Source organism: Pararge aegeria, chromosome 13 (genome assembly GCF_905163445.1).
Source record: "Pararge aegeria chromosome 13, ilParAegt1.1, whole genome shotgun sequence".
NCBI lineage: Eukaryota > Metazoa > Arthropoda > Insecta > Lepidoptera > Nymphalidae > Pararge > Pararge aegeria.
Genome location: NC_053192.1, coordinates 1255845 through 1280178, shown reverse-complemented (window position 1 = coordinate 1280178; position 24334 = coordinate 1255845). Strand labels below are relative to the sequence as shown.

Sequence of the window (24334 nt, the reverse complement as noted above, 5' to 3'; positions counted from 1 at the left end):
GTGATAAACATGAAAGTTTTTCAGTGTCTGGGTTTTTATATGTGTATTATAAGTATTTATGTATATTATTCATAAAAAAATATTCATCAGTCTTAGTACACATAACACAAGCTTACTTTGGGGCTAGATGGCGATGTGTGTATTGTAGTAATATATTTATTTATTTATTTGTAAGTAAAGTGTAGTTACCAGCCGCGCGGTCGGGATGGTCGAGTGCGCGGTCGCTGCGGTACACGGTGAAGGAGATGTCGTGTCGCAGCACGTCGAAGTCCCACGTCAGAACGCTCTGTGGGTCGCGATTCTGAACTATCACCTCGTGTACCTGACAAGTGCAATAGGAATTATTGTGACGTAATACGAAGCGAGCGGTGTGAGCTTTACATATGTAATATGTTCATACATAGGTATATATATGTTTACATTGCTGCAAGACGATGGTGATAACTACATTCGTTAACTTAAACCGAATCCTGGTCTAAGTGACCACAACAAACTGAGCGGGATTTCTTGCTATCACCATATGACGGTCGATTGGGCCAGTGGGCAGCGACCCTGCTTTCTGAGTCCAAGGCAGTGGGGTCGATTCCCACAACTGGGAAAAGTTTGTGTGATGAGCAGGAACGTTTTTCAGTGTCTGTGTAATATGTATTTCAACCAAACAAACTTGACCGGGATTTTTTGCTATCGCCATCTCAGTCGGTAATAGCCTAGTGGGTAAGGATTCAGGTTCCCTTTCTGGGGTACAAAGTTCTATCGCCCTCCTCCGAATACTTGCGTGTTTAATTTGACCAATTTATCATTTATTATCACTTGCTTTGTCTTGAAAGGAAAACATTGTTCTCAAAGGTTTTGGAGTCCACAAATCCACTGTTGGCCAGCGTAGTGGAATACAGCCTTAACCCCTTCTTCTTGTGGGAGGAGACACGTGCCCTGTAGTGGGCCGGTAATGGGTCGATATGATGATGATGGTACGTAAAATAGATCCTAATAGGAAAGTTATTGCAGGGTGTCTGAAATATAATACAAAAAAGGAAGACCAATCTTCGGATGCAGAGACGATTGATCTGCTCAAGATTCCAAAACCTGGAAGAGACTGTAGACTGAAGGCTTTTGCACGGTAATTGCCACCAGCAATTTGCTGGTGGGAGGCTTTGGCCGTGGCCGACCACCCTACCGACAAAAACGTGCCGTAGCTAACACCCTTCCGACAGGGATTTAGTGTTCCGGTGCGATGCCGCGTAGAAATCTATTAGGGGTATGACTAATATACTCCCTAACAGGTACGCCCGCTACCATCTTAGACCGCATCATCACTACCACCAGCTGAGATTGCAGTCAAAGGCTAACTTGTAGTGGAATGAAAAAATTAAAAAAATGGCATTGTGTAATTGCTTCATTACACTGTAACTAGGCTTACCTATAAAATTAATAATATAATGTAAAATAATTAAAATGAAAATCAAGAAGTGATAGAATTTTATAATAATAACAGAACTAAGGGACTATGACAACATAACACCAACCTGTCCCTTCCCCAAACTGACAGATCGGTAGATGCTATCCTCGCTCAGAGGATCACCATCACGCTCCGTGAACGCGCCACTTACGTACAAACTCTTCGGCACCAGACCTCCTTCGTGAACGAAACTCTGCAATAATAACAGCACATACTAACCATATCGTTTTATCGCGTTTAAGTTGAAATATAAACAGCTGAACTCACAGAAATTATCTTCAGAGTATTTACAACAAGTTTCAAACCCGTACTATCTAAGCCTTTTCTCTTATATGAGCAACTTCTCCTATGTTTGAGAGTATAGCGTGCTCTCCGATGTAGGGGTCCGGATACCACCAGTTGTCTAACTCCGGTCTGGTACTGAGCATTTCCTTAACCCCCGAGGGTATCCAACCCACAATAAAAATTGGTCAAAATCAGCACCAACGAGACATTTTCTAACACGATTCAAGTTCATTATTCATAAACTTTTTCGCCCGGCTCTGCACGAAGCGCTTAACATACCGGCGAGAACTCCCATGATTTCAGCCATTTATAAATTCCAGCATCTAATTAGCTTTTGTATTTAAGTGGAAATAGAAGACGAGACAGTGTTGACAAAACAAATGACATTTTAGCTTAAATATTTTATTATTACGGTGGATAACCTAACTCCTACCCAGTACCATATATGGGTAAAAATACTTTTAAATTGGATGTGGGAATTTCATCAAAATCGCCAAAGCTTCAAATAACGATCAATTTGAGTAAGCTTACTTAACACGGTCATTTGAAACATCCAGTTTGTCCGATTGTTATGATTGTATCTGTTTGATCTTTGTTTGGATAAAAAAACATAAATATTATGCCAAACTTTACGGTTAGAAACTCAGCAGAAACTATTTTGTAGAACTGTAACAGCCTCGACTTACTTAACATTTCAAAATGTTTAGTCCTGAAATTCTTGTCGCCATAGGAGGACATAAATAAAATTTAATCTTTTCCAAAATTCCCTCAATCCCAAAATCACACTAAGCCGGAAGTTGAGATTGAGGGAATCTTGCAGTTGCAAACGCACTTTTGATATAGCAAATACAAAGTGTAGGAGATAGTAATCATACGAGGTAGATGGAATATTTGTGCATATACTTTCTAGCACATATACAATATACATAACGAATCACGAGGTTTCTGCGGTATGTTAATGATTAGTGAACAATTAGCGTTTACGTTCTACAAGTATTGCTGACGTACTCGTGACAAAAGCTTTAAGTACACAGACGTATGGAAGATATTGAGGAATGTAATACTTTGTGCTTTATCGAACTGTTCAAAATTGCAAGAGAGAATAGGTCACTGTGGTGTTTTCTTTGATTTTATGTTTTATTTTACGTCCAGAAAATACCATAAATAAATACCTATCCATAAAAACAATATCGATCGAAGATTTAATCATTTTTTAAATACGGAAGGCGTTAGTGAGAACATTTTGCTATCTCCCTCACACGCTTCGCACCTAACATCGACAAACGAAAGATTAAAGATTCAAGGCATCGGGCATCTTTTTCTTTTTGGCAATGACTAGATTCTAACTTGTTTTCTTTTAACTGGTTGAGCCCCGGTATAACTGTCAGGCGTAACAAGGACTGGAATCCTGAGCGCCCAAAATTAAGACAACTTTACCCTTGCTTCGTTTCCACAACACGTAAGACAGTAAACTCTATAATCTCAGGCTGTGACGAGTGACAGAGACGCCTTCATTTGTCGAAGTCTTAAGCTGGTTTTCTTTATACTCGTATTTTAATTTCTGGCAGCAAAAAACAAACAAAATGCATATTATTGATGCAATTGTAATAACTGCTTTGACACTGTCAACCATCTATCTATTAGTAGACAGTTTTATAGTCAAATACAATAGAGTTGAACTTAAATTGCAATTTTTTAATTCGCTTCCCCAATTATAATCCTCAGCCTCCAAAAATCAAAAATGTACAAGATTTCCCGAAACACTAATCCTTCCGTCATAACCAAATCGACAAAATGCTTCTTGTATAAATAAATTTATATTTACATTCTAGCTAGAGACGCTGACTGTAGTTACAGTCTCAATCGTTCAGGTAAGCTCATTTCACTCTGAACCTCCGGATGATGTACTAGGGGTAGAGAGACTACAGAGAGTACAATGGAATTAAACTAGCAAGTATTTCCGAAGTGACTATGCTCTTGCAATCTTGAACGGTGCCCTTGATGATGCATAGCACATGACAAGTGGCACCGTGTCAGCTGTGGGACAATAAGTCATAAGTTCGTATCTCGTCTCACGTGGCGTACATGGTCGTAATACCGCTGCGGCACGTTCAGTCCCGCGTCTACTATGTCCGCCTTGCCGATGACAAACAACACCACAACATTACTACTAGTTATACAATTTGATAAAACACATTGAGAGATATCGTCATGAACCTAAAAAGAAAACACCTGGTTCGAAAAATTAAGAGTAAAAGGTAAAACTTTGTTGTTGAAACACAAAAGTGCTTTAAAACCTAGCGGCTGACAGGTAACCTCTTGCAAATCCTTAACGGTGTCCTTGACGATGCAACTGTAGGACATAACACGTGACATGTTAGCTGTGGTACAGTAAAGCATAACGTCGTATCGCGGCTCAAGTGGCATAAATGATCATATTAACGCTGCGGCACGTTCCCGTCAAGTAAGTTACACGGTTAAACAGCATCACGTATTAACAATAAAATAAGTTAAAAAGAAACATATGACAGCAGATTAGCAGAGCAGATTTATTGTGGACACAAGAAATCCAATCACAAGACCTCCATATAAATATTCTTACAATGTAAAATACTAACGCAGAATTGTACTACTTATTAAAGCACCATGTTTGAAAACATTTTATCCTATGTTGCACGTGATTTATGATAATCGCTATTAATTAATGCAATAAAACTTTATTTATCGTTAAGACGTTTATGATTTCATTTTATAATAGCACATGCATTGCAATATAAATATAAAGAATAATAATAATAAGAATTCGTATCTGATACGATAAAGACGAATTTTATAAATCTGTATCCATTTCACCAGATGAATCTCTCTTAATCTTACATTTAGATTTTTATTGTACAGTTAATAGAGAAGTCGTTAATATAGAAAATAAATAATTTCGATTCTAGAGTCTCACCTTGCAAGGCCCTCCGAGGAAGTCTGGTATTAAATCTTTAGGTATGTAGTCGAGTAATCCACCTTGTTGCAGATAGTCCTTGCCGCCGTAGAACAAGAATTTACTGCGAGTGTTTTCGTCTAAAATTAAGAAAATCATTTATTAAAATATAAAACTTTGTTTTAAAGTAAAGTTTTGAATGAAATTTAACCAACTTTATCTGATTTATCATATTTAACTAACTTACATAACTTTTCTAAGTAAACAAAAGCAGTTTAACTTCTACCCATAGAAGACATTAATTTCTTTTGCTTGTGTATTACAAATCAAACTTTTTTTGAACAAAGAATGTTTCAAGAATTTCTTTGTCAAAAATACTATTTTGAGTACTTTGGAAAAGTGTTCACAATTTGTCCATTCCACGATTAAACGATCATGCCTACTTGGCGAAACAGCGTTAATTCATTTTAGGCAGAAATAAATCCGTACTTAAAACGATTAATCATTGTCAAACAAAAATATCCAGACAGACATCTGAAGTAAACTAATGAACGATGATATTATAAATTAATAGTCTTCGAATAGTCTTCTTTATTTTGGTTATCTCATATACACTAAACAATGGAATTTCTAATAGGCGACTAACTACAGTTAAATTAGTCACATCGTCAAACTAGTAACAGCTGCAAAAAGTGCAGAAATATGTTGTGCTGGTGATTTTTCATCGTTAAACATAATTAATAAGATTTTATTAAATTTTTTCATAAAAAGTACAGTTATATTTTTTTTATGAAAAGATGCATCGAGATGTCTTGGTCCCCTTTGAATTCTGCTGAGAGCGTTCAGCAGAATTTAACAATTATTCATAATTGTTACATTCTTAAAATGTTTGTTTTATACAGAGCAACTGCTTAAATTGTTATCTTCTTGTCGTCTCAAATTGCTTTCATAATCTGTAGTCGAGTCACTACAATGACTGATAACTGAAATTTGTTAGTAATGATTCTTTTTACCTATAAAAGTGCTAACTATGGTCCATAGAATCGGGAAGACTCTTGGTGCTCGCACTATGAGCACCCTTCCCATCGTTTCCGGATAATTCGCCTCCACGATCTGTATTATCCTCAACAGAGCCCTGACTCCGGGCCGCCATAGATGCCTCATGTTGAGCCCATCCAAGTCTACCAGGAGACACCAGGATTGGATCGCGTGTTCAGATGAACGAGTCGCCTCTTCTAGCAATTTCAATCCCTCTTCACAAACGTGAAGCGTCTGAAAAATTTTGAGAATATCGTAAGCTCACTTTCCGCAACATTCCACGGTTTGATTGAAATATTTATTGAGCTGCCTGTTATAAAAAACTATACGCAAAAAAACGGTGGAAACGGTACAACAACGGAACAGTAGATCAACGTGGGTTTTTCGCAGAGATTGTTAAAGGTAAGTCAACAAAAATTTCAAACGGCGTCAAGAGTTGAAGCTAGATGTAAAGTGTAGTGTAATAAAAGTGTTCTTTTTTTAGTCTGTAAATTTAGTCTAAGTACAAATACGAAATAATTTTAATATATTCTATTGTTTGAGCGTTCACCCTTATTCTACCCAACCCCGTGAAATAAAAGTAGAACCTCGGGCGTTTATTTTTCTTTATCTTCCGAAACATTTAGTAAGGCCTTCGTTCGCTGAACGTATACCACTATATTAGGTTAACGGCCCCGATAACAATCTAGGGTCTTGCCCATTAAATTGCGACAGTAATAGCTGTCTAGTCCTGAAATACATATTGTATTTGTCTCAAATTTATTATTTCAATTATATAGGGAATATTTATTTTTGCTGAACATTAAATTCCCTTAATTGTTTCGCTTCACATTGCATTGCGAATACAAAATGGGGCCCTGATTTCTCTATTATATTCTAATAGTTACACTTATCTAAAAGCATTCTCCTACTTTTTGGTAGTAGTTTTTAGTGATGGAGCTCATCCAGGGAACTCCACCGCCACGGAGCATTGTTGTGTTCCAGTCGGAAGTGAACCTCCCTTGCCGGTGTAATTACGGGCACACGAGGGTCAACACCAAAGAAGCGGTGATAGCCCAGTGGGTAGGACTTCAACTTCACTTTCGGGGGGCACCTCTAACTTTTCGAAGTTATGTGCGTTTTAAGCAATTAAAATATTACTTGCTTCAACGGTGAAGGAAAACATCGTTTGGAAATCTACCTGACAGTTGTCCATAATGTTCTCAAAGGTGGCACTAGCACTGGGCTAGGGTGGTTGACTAAGGCCTTAACCCCTTCTCTTTGTGGAAGGAGACTCTGGCCCTATAGTGGGCCGGTAATGGGTTGATATCATGAGGCTCAAAACCTCCGTGTTCCTTGTTAAGCAAAAACCTCCGGGTTATCCAAAAACTGATAGTTTGTAGGAGAGGTTCTGCTTGGTCTATCAATTATTACAGTAGTACAAGTACATTTAAGTCGGAAGACGTGAAATGCAAAAAAATATACGCCATAAAATGCTTTTCGCCAAGCACCATTAATACCATAGAGAATTTTCACTGAATTTGCTAAGAATAAGTATTTCATGCATACTACAAGACAACCATGAAAGAATACTAACCAACTTCAAGAGTCCGTCCTCACCAATAGATTTAAGTAATCCTTTGACATCCATCTGACCCAGTCGTAGAATGTAAAGCGGACGTCCATCTACAACAAGAAAAAAAAATTGATGACGATTGAAAAGAGTTGAAGGTAAGAAAACGTTCTGTGGGTCAAGCATACTTAGAGCTATAGGTATTGCTAAGACTAATCTGCACCTCCTCAGAAAAGCTGAGTGGCTCAAGAATTACTGAAGAATTACTTTTAGTTTTGTTTCGGAATACCACCACGATTGAAACAGGAAGGAGTTAAAGCGAAGCGTGCCTGACTTTTATATACCGTGATATACTCTCTCTCTATCACTATGAATCTTATGGGAACCAGTCTTTAGGAATATTATGGGAAACGCCTTTACCCAATTGACTCAGACTTTTAGGTACCAGTAGATTTAATTAGATATCATTTACCATTGTCGTGATTGTCTAGTTGGCAGTAGTTTCTTATCATCTAGCGTTCAATGCTCGCGATTGGTTTTTTGCGCTCGAATACTTTACGAGAGCATATCTAAAGGTAAAGCAACAACGTGTCATCATCGTAAAGTATTCAGGCTCTATTTAACATCTCATACCCATGTCGTGATGAAGCCAGCCCCCCCGGAAAATCTTGTATTACAACGTCGGAAAACTGGTGCTCGGAGAGAATGTACTCCTTGCGCAGAATATACTCCGAGGGCATCTTTCAAGCTTCCTAACCCTAAAGCAACGTTGGCACAACGTCGTTAAGCGTTCAGGCTGTAATTAACATCTTACCCTTGTCATGATGATGCCAGCCGCCCGGGAAATACTGTTTCACAACGTCTGGAGTCTGGTACTCGGAGAGGATGCGATCCACCTGGTGCTTCTTGCGCCAGAGCAGCGACTGGGAGAGCATCTCACGCGCTTTCTCTACGCTGAAGTCACGGGCGCGCAGGAATCGGAGCAATGTGGTGTCGCTTGGTACCTGTTCAAAGCAATGAGTATACAATCATTCAATTATTCGGACTGACATCCGGTACAATTTCTGTTGTTCTCTTGCAGGGGTCCGTATGGCAGTTACCCTGCACGTAAACAAATCCCTATTTTGATCAATAATAAACATGCACAGAAATCAATCTAATAGAAAATTCAATTTATTTAAACAGGGTTCAAAGATATTTGAGAATTTATCACTTTATCGGCCCAAATTCAAGAAAAGGTTGTATACAACGAAGACAAATGTTTTTAAACATTTTGTTAATAAGGCAAATTGAAGGAAATTATACTTTCACATGCGCCCGTTGATTGTAGATTTCTGAACTTGAAGTTACCGCGTTCATGAATTTGACTAAAAACATTTTCGATTCGGATTTCTGGATAACAAATAGTTGTCTCACTTAAATTATATGGAAGAGGGGCAGAACTAAGAGGTTTCTTAAAATATCCAAGGCTATGCCTTAGATGTTTAAACAAGGAACCTCATCCGTCAATTGGATTCGCGATTCTACTTCCAGAAAAACTTAGTTAATTTCTTTAGCTAGTTACTCAGTGATCATCCAAGACTTCTTAAAAGAAAACTTAGATTTCATATTTTAATTAGGTTTGCATAGCTTAAAACAAATTTGCTTAAAGTCTTGGGAGTGATTGCGAATACGATAAACAAAAAACAATATTACAAGATAACAAATGATTACATGCGTGTTAATATTTTCATAGGACGCTACTGATATGTTTGACCTTTACAACTTTTATTATCATTTTTCCTGATGTTCTACCAACCAGGTCATTCATCATTGTTATCATCTGTAAATTAAAAAATGAAAATGATTTTCGTCAGTTTTAAGCTTTATCATTTCGAAGTATTATTTTGCTAAGATAACGAATCTGTTGTATAATTTCACGATATCCTTAGCGCAGTGGTGAGCGCTGTGGGTTTAAGTGGGAGGCCCCGGGTCGACCGAAATTCGGGAATTTAAAATTTCGGAATTTTTTCTTGGACTGGTCTGGTGAGAGGCTGCGGCCGTGGCTACCGTCCTACCGCCAAAGACATGCGGCTAAGCGATTTAGCGGGTATAGCTTATACTTAACAGCAGGTGAGATTGCAGTCAAGGAAGGGCTAACTTGTAGTGGAATATAAAAAAATTAAAAATAATACGACTGTAGGGTTGATGAATGAACAATAGGATATAGAATTCGTTTTTAATTTACCTAAAATCGCTGTCGTGTTTCTAAAAAGAATTTTTATTTAACATCTATTGTCTGATACGAATTCCAAATTCAAAAAATTCTAATTTCAAAGGTGGGATCATTCTTTTTTTTTGGTATTTGGTTCACCAACAGCTTTACATTAAAAAAACAATTTAAACTAGCTTATACAGTATGAAGACAAAATGTTCAGCTACTTATAGGTAAACACCGCATGCAAAAATAGTGTTAAACTAGCTTACAACTACACAAAGGTAGGTAATGTATACAATTTCATTCGGGCCATCAAAAGAATTAAACTTATATTTATTTCAATAACAATTGAGAAATTTCTATTAGCATAAAATAAGTAGGTAGGTAAGCAGTCTAAGGTGATATTAAAAACACATTTTGCTAATGTTTCGAAACAAAATGTCACAATAAAAAGCGAAAGATTAAGCCATATGTACCAAGCGTACATAAAATCTAGGAAGTCAGTCGATGAGTCGCCGTTGTGATTAAAATACACATCTGCAGCCTTGCGGCGACTGCGGAAGTGGCCGCGTATACGGAGCGACAGATACGCACTGTTTCCAGTTATAATTTATTTTATAAGCCTTCATACATTTGGGTTCAAATAAACTTTCCAACTTTGGTGTGTACGAGGGTCATGTTTATATAAAATATTAAATTCTCCTTAGGGTCGGCGCACATCAAACGGCATGCTAAAAAATCTTTTGAACGCGAGAGTAAACACGTTATCAGTTGGCTGCGGAAAAGAAGTTGATAAGGGGCATTTTTTATCCATCCGCTGCTCGATGTCATATTATTTTATTTAAAATTCATCATCATAACAAACAAAACATTTTTTTTTTTTTGAAAACACAGCAGTCATAAATGCTATTTGAAAAAGGAAAATGAAGATTAAACGCATCTAAAATGTTCACGCCTATAGGGCAATTGATACGAGCAAAGTATATATTTTCCGTATACACTTAAAATTGAATGAATGAATAAATGAATGAACACTTTTTTTTGTTGTACACCACATAAACATACAGAATTTTTTTTAAAATATTAAAAAAAAACACAAAGTACCAAGGGCCCAGATTATTATCATGTGGGAATTTGGCAAAATATCCTTGTTGCTAATTTAATTTTAAGGTAAGATAAACACTAGGAAATTACTGTCATTGAATGACAGGGCTGCCATTTTTATTGTAGGTTCCGAATGTAGTTATGGGTATTTTTGAAGCGGTACAATATTTATTTAACCAAATAACTATTTAAACGTTTCCTTCAAAGGTACGGAACACTTGGCTTGTGCCCGTTTAGGTCGCACTTGAAACATCTCATTAATAATATACATGAGAAGCGGTCCACCGCGACTTCGTCCGCGCATGAGTCAACCTTGAAAGATAGACATGCTGTCGTAGACTTCTTTTTTTAGAACTTTTAAAGGGGTACAATTCCTGATACGTTATTTTACCGTTGATATGTTTACCCATCGCACGCATCGGTAGCGCTCAAGAGGAATGACTTTTCCCGTTTTTGCAACATTTGCTTGGATGTTCCATTCCTATTGGTCGTAACGTAATGTCATAGCCTTCCTTTATAAATGGACTATCCATCAGAAAGGATTTCCTCTAATAGTTTCTGAATTTTGAATACTGAATTCGAACCAGTAGATCAATGAGTTCCTGAGATTAGCGCGAAAAACCTAACTTTACTCGTCAGTTTTATAGTAGCAGTAAAGATTCTTACACTTTTGGACCGTCTCATACACGATTTTAGTCTGCTCTTTTTATCGCGTACATACTCGTAAACACCAAAATTATCCTCCATTTTTATTTTTATTGCTAAACCTACGTAACTAGCAATCTATTTTGTAATACAGTAGGTTGCCTAATTACCACCTAAATTACTAAATTAGTCTGTCGCTGACGCCTAACGCCGTAACGTAATGGAAATCGGTTTCCCAGCTGACCTCGGAAATATATTACATTATTTAAACTGGGTCTCCTGTCTAATGTATCTAATTAGGAAATTGCTTGAAATTCTTAATTTCAACCCGACTGTGTTGCGTAAAGAAGGACCATGGGTTCAAGACTCTAGATATTTCTTCGAATCTTCATCTGTATAATCTATAGTTTACCACTATGTAGATAATAAAAATAAAATAAAAAATAAAAACCTACCACTTTGTATCTTGACAATATTCATTACACATCAACCCATTACTGGCCCACTACAGATCACGGGTTCCAACAATGAGAAGGGGTTAAGGCCGTAGTCCACCACGCTGGCCCAGTGTGGATTGGTGGACTCCACACACCTTCGACTAAATTATGTAGAATTCTCAGGCATGCCAGGCTTCCCCACAATGTTTTGCTGCACCGTTGAAACAAGTGATATTTTAATTATTTAAAACGCACTTAACTTAAAAAGTTTGGGGTACGTGCACAATGGGATTCGCACTCGGCACCCCGAAAGTGAAGCCAAGCTCTTACCTAATCACCGCTTCAATATTCGATTAATGATAAAAATGAAAGCATTCAGAACTTATTTGACACAGCTGATATAATTAAGTACATAGTGCATAATTAAGTATAATATTCAAATATTTTTTACCACCCACACCAGTCTTCATCCCGCTGGTCTCGTACGAGGTGACTAAGGGTAAACCAGTAGACTGTTATAAACTTTTGCTGACGAAAATGAAGATGGTGATATTTCTTCCCAACACGCCTGTGGTTTTCTATTAGATAAACACTGACCTTTCCCTTCTGTAAATCGGCAATCCATTTTCTGAGCTGCATCAGCCTAGACTCCTGTACCGGTGTAAGTTCCCCCAGGTATCGCTTGATGTAGTCAGAATCCATCGAGTATTGGTCTGCAACAAAAACCACAATGTTAATATAAAGCCTTATGATTTTGGCAGATACGTCGTAAAAACGTTGCACCAATTCTCGGATAATATTACGACACCGATTCGACGGTGCGTAATGTTTAGAACTTTATAGGGTAAAGATTAGGGAACTCGAAAAAAGATATATATATATATTTTTTTAATAACCTTAAATCCATAGGAAAAATGAAATATTTGATGATACAAACACAAAGTACCACACCTTGTGGCAAGAACCATAGACAAGTTAGGTTATATGAGTTGCCTAGTGTAATTCAATTGGTGAAAGGTAAATATATGCCTAGGTTTCTATTTTGATTAGGCGTTACTTAGTTAGGCATTGCGTTGTTCGTCGTAAGTGGAAACGCTTTAGATCCCCGGCACCTACTTATAATATTATTATAAGTACGTGCAGGATATTCGGACATTATGGAGTTATATGCGATTTAATTTTAAGAAATGAAATATCACTTGCTTTAACTGTGGTAGGTAAACTCTAGTTTTTTGAAAACTGTTTCCTAAATCGAAAAATCGTTTATACACAGCCGCAATTTCTTCTTCTTCGAAAAACAATCACAATATATAATACACTAGCTGTTGCCCGCGACTTCGTCTGCGTTAGATTTTGTTTTTAAAGTATTCAGTATCGCTAATCCTTAAATGAGTATAGTAGTATATATATATATAACATGTGACTGTTAATTAATTATAGACAAATAATTTGCAATAAAATAAAATTGCGACTATAATTAAATATCTAAGCTATCCTATCTCTTAAGTTGGACCAGACTGCTCATGGTGTGCCAATTTAATTTAAAATCGGTTCAGTAGTTTAGGAGTCCATCGCGGACAAACATCGTGACAGGAGATTTATATATATTAAGATTTTTGTAGACGTCGGAAGTAGAAAAAATGCAAGAAAATAAATAAAAGTCCATAAAAAGAAATAGTTAAAAAATCCTTTCCATATTCCACTTGACTCCCTAAATTTCCCATTAAATTTGCCGGAGTACAATCAGTATCAAAGACACTGTTTTATTTTTAATATATCCAACAACAGTTTTTGATAATTATATTTCACCGTATTTATATTTGGTCATTCAGACTGAGTTACTCGACAATACAGCATTCATTTCCTTTGGCAGACATATTACGGAGTTACATTTAAAAAGTCGTCCTCTTTTTTTAATTCAGCTATGAAGTAATAACCTTCGAGAACAGAAAAACTTGTTGTTTGTAGCATTCTGAAAGTAAAGAACAATCATTAGGTCTTTACTCGCATTTCGGGAAACAATAAAAAAGTGTCGATGTAATTTTAGTTTTGCCTTGTATATTATAGCTTTCTTAGAAGTTTTATCTAAGATCCAACTCATTTCTAAATAATGGTTTTATATTATAGCTTTCTTAGAAGTTTTATCTAAGATCCAACTCATTTCTAAATAATGGTTTTATTTACTAAAAAGTACTTTGGAAATCGCCTCAATCTAATAAAAGGAAATGGCGACAACAAACTTTCTGTTTCTAAAAAAACATTAAAATATAACTTAAATTTTAACTAGATATTTTAGTTAATCAAAATATTTTATACTTTAGTATCAACATAAGAGTATGTTATACAAGGTGTAAATGATAACCGAAATAATACTTCACAGGATTTAGAAGAACATTATGTACTGTCTCTGAGACTTATCTGTGAAAACAAAAACCTAATAGTTTTTGAGCTACTACCATAGTTTTTACTGAAAGAAATCAGGTACACCCCTAACGTCACATGCATTATTAAAATCATGTGACTCCTGTGACCTGTCACTTTATTGGGTACGCGTCGCGTAGGATAGTTTTTATGCGCGTGTCGGTCTTATATCTTCAATAGGGTTGTCATAAGAAAACACTTCATCATATCAACCGATAGACGTCCACTAATGGACATAGGTCTTTTGTAGGGAGTTCCAAATTCCACGGTTCAGTGCCGATTGGATCCAGCGTAAACCTGCGACGCGCTTAATGTCGTCTGTCCACCTCGTTGGGGGTCGACCAACGCTGCGCTTACCAGTTCGTGGCTGCCATTCCAGCACAGTAAACACTTAGAGTGTTTTGATTTCGTTTGTATGGATAGTAAAAATATGCTTCGTTGGATTAAACATATTGATTATTCCTTATAAAATAAATATACTTATGCATCCTTCAACATTATTTCGTAATTCGGTACAACTTTGTATATGTTATACTTTATTAGGTATTTTTCTAAAGTATATCATATCGTAAGTGTATATATAGAGCTGATATCTCAAAGCAATTTCAACTTGAGGTTAGACGGCCTTCAAGAATCAGTGCCAATGACCTAAAATATTTGTGACTTAAACCTGCAAATTACTAAAGAAATAAATAGGAAAGAGTTGGAAATATCTATGCACTAATTTTATAATGTGTTTCTTGTGACTGCGTGATATGTAGAGCGCTTTACTTCCAATCAACCTCGTCATTAAATTAAGCTAATCGAAATATATGTTAATAAAATAACAACGTAAACCATCCGTAGTCTCTACAGTTATTATTTAATTTTCAGCTTATTTAATAATTTCGTACTTCATTGGAATATTTAAATAAAAATGCAGTTAAAACGCGATGTTAAATTTAGGTAAGTTGGGCAAAAAAGAGGGTTTTGAGTAAACGATTTAAATCTCGCAGTTGACTCGTAAAGTAAGTGCATTGTGAATTGAAGTTTGCTTCAATTTTGTACTTTATAAATACCTGGAAATTTTCTAACGTTTTCCACTTTTTCACCTGAGAACGAAAAAAAAATAAAATACCTACCTAATGTAAAATGCGATTGTCGAATTTATTTGTAAAAGGGTGTAACTTTCCTATGAATATATTGTAGGAGTTATTAGGAAACGTTTTCGGGAAATCATACAGCACAAGTTGAAAGTTGGTGTTAACTAGGTACAAACTTCAATAATCTCATTTTACATGCAAATGAAGAACATTTAAGTAGATTATTCTAGATACCCTACATTGCTCTGCCTGTTTTAAAGGTAGATACCTCCAGTGGCGTACATAGGGGTTTTAACCAAAGTTGGCACAAAGCAGGAAGATCGTATAAAATTAAATAATAATACTACGAAAATACACACATCGCCATCTAGCCCCAAAGTAAGCGTTGCTTGTGTTATGGGTACGTAAGATGACTGATGAATATTTTTATGAATAATTTACATAAAAACTTATAATTTATACATAAACACCCAGACACTAAAAACATTCATGTACATCACACAAACATTGTCCAGTTGTGGAAATCGAGTCCACGGCCTTGGACTCAGAAAGCAGGGTCGCTGCCCACTGCGCCAATCAGCCATCAATTGAAAAATTCTCCTTCTATACACGTTGTATGCAATTTTTAGGGTAGGCAGTGCATTTCTACATCTATCCCCTGACAAGGGATATAAAATACGTGTCCACATGCTAAAGCACGGGAATATGGAAAAGGATAAGTTTACCCCCGTTTATTATTATTTATTTATTATTATATTATTTTCACTTGTGCCGCAGTGTTCTGGGCGTTTATAAAGCTGTGGGAAAAGATAATTTTTTATTCCTTCCTTACTTTTTCCTTTATTACCTCAGAACGACTAGCATGGGCAGAAGACCTTTCTTCATGAGGAAAAGACAGTATATATACTGTCCCCACAGTTTTATATTTCCTTCAGTCGCCTCACACGATAGAGCCAAGAGGAAGGGTGGTAAAAGCTGTATTCTGATCTGCCGTCACCACAATCATATTTAAAACGTCACATTTACTTTCGATATACATATTTGCAAAGAAACATGATCGGAAGCTGTGCGACGCCGGCGATTGTCCCGGACCCGGCGCGATGTAGGTCAGATCCGGATTGAGACCTATCTAATCTGAACGAGCATATGACCCCACAGCACCCAATACTGATAAAATATTTAATGTGTCACGTCGTGGCACGTTTGCATTGCATGCTGATGACGGGCTATAAATATTAAATATAAATATATAAATATAAATAAATATACTACGACAATACACACATCGCCATCTAGCCCCAATTTAAGCTTAGCTTGTGTTATGGGTACTAAGATGACTGATGAATATTTTTTATTAATAATATACATAAATACTTATAATATACATATAAACACCCAGACACTGAAAAACATTCATGCTCATCACACAAACATTTTCCAGTTGTGGGAATCGAACCCACGGCCTTGGACTCAGAAAGCAGGGTCGCTGCAAACTGCGCCAATCGGCCGTCATCGTATTGTTTTTAATAAATGTTAAAGGTATCATTATCATCATCATATCGACCTTACTTCAGGGCACGGGTCTCCTCCCATTATGACAAGCGGTTAAGGCCTTAGTCCACCACGCTAGCCCGGTGAGGATTGGTGGACTCCACATTCCTTTGAGAACATTATGTAGAACTCTCAGGCATGCAGGTTTCCTCACGATGTTTTCCTTCACCGTCGAAGCAAGTGATATTCTTTTATCAATTAAAACGTTTGTAGCTTCAAAATTTAAAGGCGTGCTGGGATTCGAACTCGGCCCCCCGAAAATGAAGGCGAGCTCCTACCCACTGCGCTGACACAGCTTTAAAGGTATCAAATAACTTTAAACTTATTCATTGAGTACCATCATCGTCACCCATCGGGTAAAGAAGCACTAAAATCACTTGCTTAACGCGCTATGTCCGCATTTATAACTTGGAGATGACAACCCTATACTAAACTCGGAACAGACGGGTTGTTTGTTTGTTTCAATACTTTATTGCGCACACACATTTAATACAAATTGAAGCGGTGATAACCCAGTGAGTTCGTATTAACTTTCGATGTTTCGAGTTAGAATCCAAGCACGCACTTCTAACTTTAATAAGTTATGTGCGTTTTAAGTAATTAAAATATCACTTGCTTCATCGATAAGGTTCGGTTCGTGAGGAACGTGAGGAGAGTTCTACATAATGTTCTCAAGGGTGTGTGGAGGTAACCCGTGCCCCGTAGTGGGCCAGTAATGGGTTGGTATAATGATGATGATGCGGTCTCCACATTACCAAACTAGATGGCACCACAGATATCCTACATCGCACTAGCGAAGTGTTCACAAATATTAACCATATATACAACTTCCAAAGACTAATGCACTTCGATTCTCGAGCGAAATCAACCTCTCGGGGAAGATCTTCCTATTGTTACGATCGAGCGTATCTCTATACCTCCCGTACATTGGTGACCCCGAAGACTCAAAAGGAACTTAATCTAGACAATGAGGCATGCAAAGGCGGTCTTATCGCTAGACCATAACCTTTGGGGAAGGGAATAATATATGTAGTAGCAGTAAGTTTGGTAGTAGTAGCACAGAGGAAATTGCAGCCTGTTCTCCATTATATTCTCTAAGTCGCCTCGTACGACATCCGCGGGAATACGTGGGGTGACAACTGTATTCTGATCTGAGTCTTAAAATCACTTGCTTTAGCGTTCTGTCCTGATTTATAACTTGGATATGGCTGCCCGCACACAGTTAATATGATTGACAGTATAAATATTGCTAATATTTTTTTACCAATAGATAAGTACTTCAACTCTTCCCAACTTCTAACTGCCAACACAGGCAATATTATCGACTATATACAGAATATTGTCAATAATATTGGCGTGTGTGTGGGCAGCCTTAACTAAGCTCGGAACTTACAATAAACGGCGCCCATAACATAGAATCGCTATACAAATAAAAACAAAATCAAGCTGCAATGCAAACATTATATGCTAAAGTAAAATCAACTCAAATTCTAGGCAGCACGGTTTTATTTTCATTGTCCTTTATCGATAAATCACTGCCTGCGAGCGCGGTGCTGGCTTACTGAGACAAGGTCCCATTTGTCACCCGGAGCGCGGCTATGTAGAACTTTGCGCATGCAAGTGTGAGGTCAAGGCCGGGTTCTGGAACACAGTTTCTGGTACCGCAGGCAATTTGTAACTTGCAGCAAACTTGGAAGATAAATGACTTTTTGGAAAATGTTTCACGAAGCGGAAAAGCGAATGTTAAATTTTTGAAATTACAAAGATCCGCGAAAGCGGAACTATACGCTTTCACGGATCTTTGTAATTTCGTGATAAAACACACAAACTGGATTAAAGTAACCTTTTTTTTTTATATCAAATCAAATGTGTATTCAAAATTTAAGCTCAATCGGTTGGGGATACCTCTTTTAAAACTCAATTGCAAGATCTGACATTAACAAAGTCACATTAAAACATTTATAAGTTAAATAAACGCTTGTAATAGAGGTATTGGGGAGGCTTGAGCGATGATAGCCTAGTCGGTAAGGCTTCGGCTTCTCTTACGGGGTACCGAGTTCGAGCCCCAGTGACCTCTAACTTTACGGAGTTATGTGCACTTTAATTTGAGCAATTAAATATCACTGTAACAGTGAAGAAAAACATCTTGAGGAAACTGGCATGTCTGAGAGTTCTACATAGTCAATGTCAAAGTCAAAAATATCTTTATTCAAGTAGGCCCATTGATAGCACTTATGATGCGTGCATTACGTGAGAAATGTGTACACGGTAGTGAGATGACGGAGATAACTATATTTGTCAAGCTAAAACTAGAGCTACGAGGGTTCCAAACGCCCTGGTCTAAGAAGACGCCCATAACAAACTTAACAGTGTGTTCTTTTTATCACCATCTTACATTGTCATTTAAAAAAAACAATGTTTTCAACTGCGTGTGAAGTCCGCCAACTTGGCCACCCCAGTTACTATGTATGGATCATTTACTTCGTATTTCTTTTTATATAGTAGCAAGGAAAATACCAGTAATTTTCTACATTTTACTTGACAAAAACTTAAAAATTATGTATAAAATATTTATATCTTGCTTTTTAGTTGCACAAAAAGTCGGTTCCTCTTAATAAAAATACTCGCTTTTTAATATCTTAGTTATGATAGCCTAATGGCAACTGCTCATAACTTTCTATAAAATATTGCTTTTCCCGAAGGCAATTTCCCGTTAATTCTTGAGGAGTTCTCACCATCAGCTCCTTTATTGTGGCGAGCATAAATTGACAGCATTTAATAAACTTACTTACTCTATACCATAATCAAAGCGCTACCAGTGTAATACTTATTATTGTCTAGTTCCGGTGGCCATCAGTGGTCTTCACCAGACCACATAGTGCTTTTCGATAGCAAATGCTCAAGTTACTTTAAAAACAAAAATCGCTATATTACATTTGAAGACACAAATTGTCACAACAATCTACCAATAGTAAAATGCAAGAAAGCAATTTTTGAAACTCTCAACAAAAAAAACTATTATAGTATAAAATAATACCTTAGTGACAGTAATATATCTACTTTTGTAACCGTACAACAACATTTGTAGATGTACTATTTGCCTAATTAATTTAAAAGACAATTATTACTTATTTCTGATTTTTGTATTTTTATTCTTTAAATTGTAATGTAATTTATATTAAATTTTTTATTTTTAAAAACATTTGCAAACTGTCTGTGACAGTCGATTGTGAAGGGTCTGTTCAATGAAATGTGTACTTGTTATGTACCCACAATTTGGTAAATAAATAAATATTATTATCCCTAATAATATTATAAATATTAAAGTTTGTTTGTTACACTTTCACGCGAAAACTACTAAACCGATCTTCATGAAACTTTTTATACATATTCTTGGAGGTATTATAAATAATATAGTATACTTTGCATTACAAAGAAAATTACGTAAGATAAAAAAAATGCTTGTGAAAAAATCTCAATCTCATATATGACTATAGGTGTAAACTTTGTAGCAGTATGTAACCAAATGGGAAGTATACCGTCTCAAGCAAAACATATTTTTTCAAATCGGTTTATAAGTTACAGAGTTCTGAGCTAACAAACAAAAAAAAAATACAACCGATTTAAGAACTTCCTGTTTTTTGTAAGTTGGCTATAAATGCAGGCGAACAATAATAGGAGTGGATCCCTATGCTTTACATAATTGTGGAATGTGTTGAATCATCGCTTTCGTAGTAGGTATACCGATAATATACATCAACGCACGTAACCGTTACATTCACAGAACTATCACGATGATATGCTTTCTGATACATCGCTATTATCACAATCAAATTAAATTAAAACTGTATTTATACTAACTTTATTTATGCCTCAATATATTATGCAAATTAAGCTTGTAATGTAATTTATATAATATCTTCTATTCTTACACTCCACTCAAACCGTTTCGCTCCAAAACCTGAGCATCAGGAGATGTTGTCTTTACAATGATTAATTGTTAAGACTTAAGAGTAAACAGATCTTCAGTGCATTGCCGAAGATGTTTTTTTGATTGCCAAAGTTTGGTGTGGTGTATAGGGAGTGAAGAAATTATAAATTACACCATATAGATTCTCCTGCTTTTCGCGGATTATACCAAATTGTACTCCTTGCTCTATGTTTATATCTCTGTAACTACTTTTTTTCTTTAGTGTACAATAAAGTGTATTCATTCATTCATTCAATATATCATGAAATCCCTTAATTGTTATGCCATGTGCGTAGAAATATAACGTTTGCGTGACTTGCCACTTCAACGGTTTAGGAGGGATCTCTGATTAAGTACAGCATTTAAAAATTAAAAAAACTAATAATTTGAAAATGTCTTTTATTATAATAATTGACATAATTATATTCGCCGTCGCTGGGATGAACTTTCGCTTCTGTACTGTGTACTATTTCATTTAAAAACTCCTTATCTTGAGAAGTTCACTTTTCTGGGAGTGCAATCCGATTAAGAAGTGTCGCGCGCTGACTCTGAGTATGCATTTTCACAGAACTAAGTTCTACGAGCACTCGTTTACAGTGCAAGCCATTGTACTGTGGAATGCGCTCCCAATCGACATAAGGCAGTAAAAATCACTTGATATATTTAAGAAAACTGTCAAAAATCACTATAGTTTACATTAAAGACGACTTGTAATAGTATTTATCGACTTTTATGGTTTATTACAATCCGGAAGTCGGAACCGTATGTTTTCTGGGATAAAAAAAAACCTATGTCGTCAAACTCAAATATTTCTTTATTCAAATCGCGCCCTGGTCTAAGAAGAAGCCCACAACAAACTTAGCCGGGTGTTCTTTTTGTTATCACCATCTCACATTGTCATTAGAAAATATTTAAGAAGCAACCTGGTTAGAGCAATTGTTTACACCCAAGCTTTTTTATCGTTTACGTAATCCTTTATACTATAATAGGACTTTTCTATAAGCTTTCGCTTAATACAAACTTTGAACTTCTTTAGTGACATCCCCAAGATATCAGCCGGTAATTTATTGTAAAATTGTATACAATTTCCTTTAAATGAATTGCTTATTTTGTGTAGTCTAGTGTACTGCACTGCAAGTTTATTTTTGCTTCTAACGTTCAAATTATTGCAGTCACATTTTCTTTTAAATTTTGATATATTTTTGTGTTGCTCTCCGTCTTTTCTCACTCAATGCCAAAAATCAATCTGATTAGTTGTTTGGTTACGGCAGGAAGGAAGGACAAACAAACAGTTTCGCATTTATAATATTAATAAGGACTAGCCTTAATTTCACTATTTTGTAAGATATGAAAAGTATGAAATGTTATAGAAAGAAAGTGAGAAAAGGAAACTGGACAAATTACACGTAAAACATTTTTTCTCTCTTCGTTGTTGAGAAACTTTTTATCGAGCATTGTGTGCTTCGAAATCCTTACTGGGACCGCCTACGGTTACTTCGAAATGCCAACACCCTCGAGGGAACAATTAATTAGAAGAGACCCACATAACTTCTGCCGCTTGCATGTTTAAACTTCTATAAATAACAAAATGGCTATTTGTATGAAAGAACGAATGAGCTAGTTGATTTTATTTTATTTATTTTATTTATTTATTTAAGTTGGTCTGTAGTTGAACTTGCTAACCACTATATGGTTAGCATGTTCAACTATGGATCACGAAGTCCTGGGTTCGAATCCCGGGTCGGACGAAATTATATAAGGTATTGTGTATTTTCTATTAAAAAAGTTCGGTACCAGCCCTGAGTTAGGAAGTTGGTGGTGTCCGCCCCTATGCTTCGTTGATAAATTTCGGGTTGGTGGTACTAAGAGTTTCTTGATAGAAAAACACAATACTATTCATTGGCCCGACCAGGACCCCGTGTAGTCGATAACAACTAGACCAAAGAAGCAGTTTGGCGCAGTGGGCAGCGATCCTGCTTTCTGAGTTTGGACTCAGAATGACAAGGGTTTAGCGGATTGGTAGACATAATTTTCTCGTGGTCGCATGCATGCGAGGTTGGTAGCTGCGAAATTTAAATTCTCGTATTTCCCGTCCCGCGTGCTTACATCTTTGCGTTTGCAGTGGTTACAATGGCGTGCATAGAGGGTATGCACAGGGTATGCAGATTATATAAAATGATAAAAATCTCCAGTACGATTTATATATAAAAAACTTACGGGTAGGCATTGTAAAAGTTATAAAAAGTTAAGTTTTACATCTCGTCATCATCATCATCATCATATTAACCAATCGACGTCCACTGCTGGATAGGTCTTTTGTAGGGAGTTCCACAATACACGGTCCTGGGCCGCTTGCCTCCAACGGCTCCCAGCTACTCGCGTGATGTCATCTGTCCACCTCGTTGGGGGCTGACCTACGCTGCGTTTACCGGTGCGGGGTCGCCATTCCAGCATCTTAAGACCCCAACGTCCATCGGTTCTCCGAGCTATGTGCCCCGCCCATTGTCACTTCAGCTTCGCGACTCGCTGAGCTATGTCGGTAACTCTAGTTCTTCTACGGATCTCCTCATTTCTGATTTGATCACGTAGAGATACTCCAAACATAGCTCTCTCCATCGCCCGCTGAGTGACTCTGAGCCTCCTTATGAGGCCCATAGTCAGCGACCATGTCTCGTACTGGATTAATATAACTCATTTAATATCATCTGCATACCCTGTGCATACCCTCTATGCACGCAAATTAGTGATAGTAATACATAAATATAAATATAATAAATCAATGGATCAAAGAATCTTACTTGATGAGTGCCTATTCATCAAGTAAGATGCAACGTAAAGTACGTACGTGATGTAACGTAGAAATTATAAATTCCCGGATTGGCCGCCCTGCCGGGACCTCACCGCAGACAGGTTCATATAACGAGGGTTAAACATGCAAACGGCAGAACTTTTGCGGGTCCCTTCAATATGTAATTGTTCTATAAAATGCGTGGGCGCTCGGAAGTACCAGTAGGTATCCTATTTCTTACTTGCTAATTCTATTGTTACTATTTCATCATCATCTCAACAGGGTCTCACTACAGGGTCCTCCACTAATGAGAAGGGATTAAGGCCCACCACGCTGGCCCAGTGCGGATTGGTAGTGTTCAGCGCCGTTGAAAACCTTATAGAGAACTTTCAGGCATGCAGGCTTCCTCGAGATGTTTTCCTTGACCGTTTAAAGCAATCGATTTAATTAAAAACGCACATAACTCCGAAAAGTCAGTGGTGCGTGCCTGGGCTCAAACACGGTCCCCGCAGAACGTAAAACGACGCCTTACCCACTAGGCTGTCACCGCTTCTCACCACGACCCATACCATATGTTAAATTGCAACTATCTCCCGGCAATGACGGCCGATTGGCGCAGTGGACAGCGACCCTGCTTTCTGAGTCCAAGGCCGTGGGTTCCAACAACTGGACAATATTTGTGTGATGAACATGAATGTTTTTCAGTGTCTGAGTGTTTATCTATATATTATAACTATTTATGTATATATTCATCATTCAAAAATTATTCATCAGTTATCTTAGTACCCATAACACAAGCTACGCTTACTTTGGGACTAGATGGCGATGTGTGTATTGTCGTAGAATATTTATATATTTATATTTATCTCTCACTAA

General features: G+C 36.9%; 1 protein-coding gene across 1 annotated transcript in view; it reads right to left on the bottom strand.

The window, feature by feature from the left end:
• Window positions 1-24334, bottom strand: part of LOC120628707 (protein real-time) — a 77386-nt gene that overhangs the window by 6745 nt on the left and 46307 nt on the right. The window contains exons 6-12 of the mRNA XM_039897276.1: window positions 12244-12359; window positions 8078-8267; window positions 7288-7376; window positions 5687-5945; window positions 4695-4813; window positions 1524-1649; window positions 190-322 (exon numbers count right to left, since the gene is read on the bottom strand). Coding sequence (XP_039753210.1) covers window positions 190-322; window positions 1524-1649; window positions 4695-4813; window positions 5687-5945; window positions 7288-7376; window positions 8078-8267; window positions 12244-12359 — 1032 coding nt within the window. The remainder of the gene's footprint in view (window positions 1-189; window positions 323-1523; window positions 1650-4694; window positions 4814-5686; window positions 5946-7287; window positions 7377-8077; window positions 8268-12243; window positions 12360-24334) is intronic.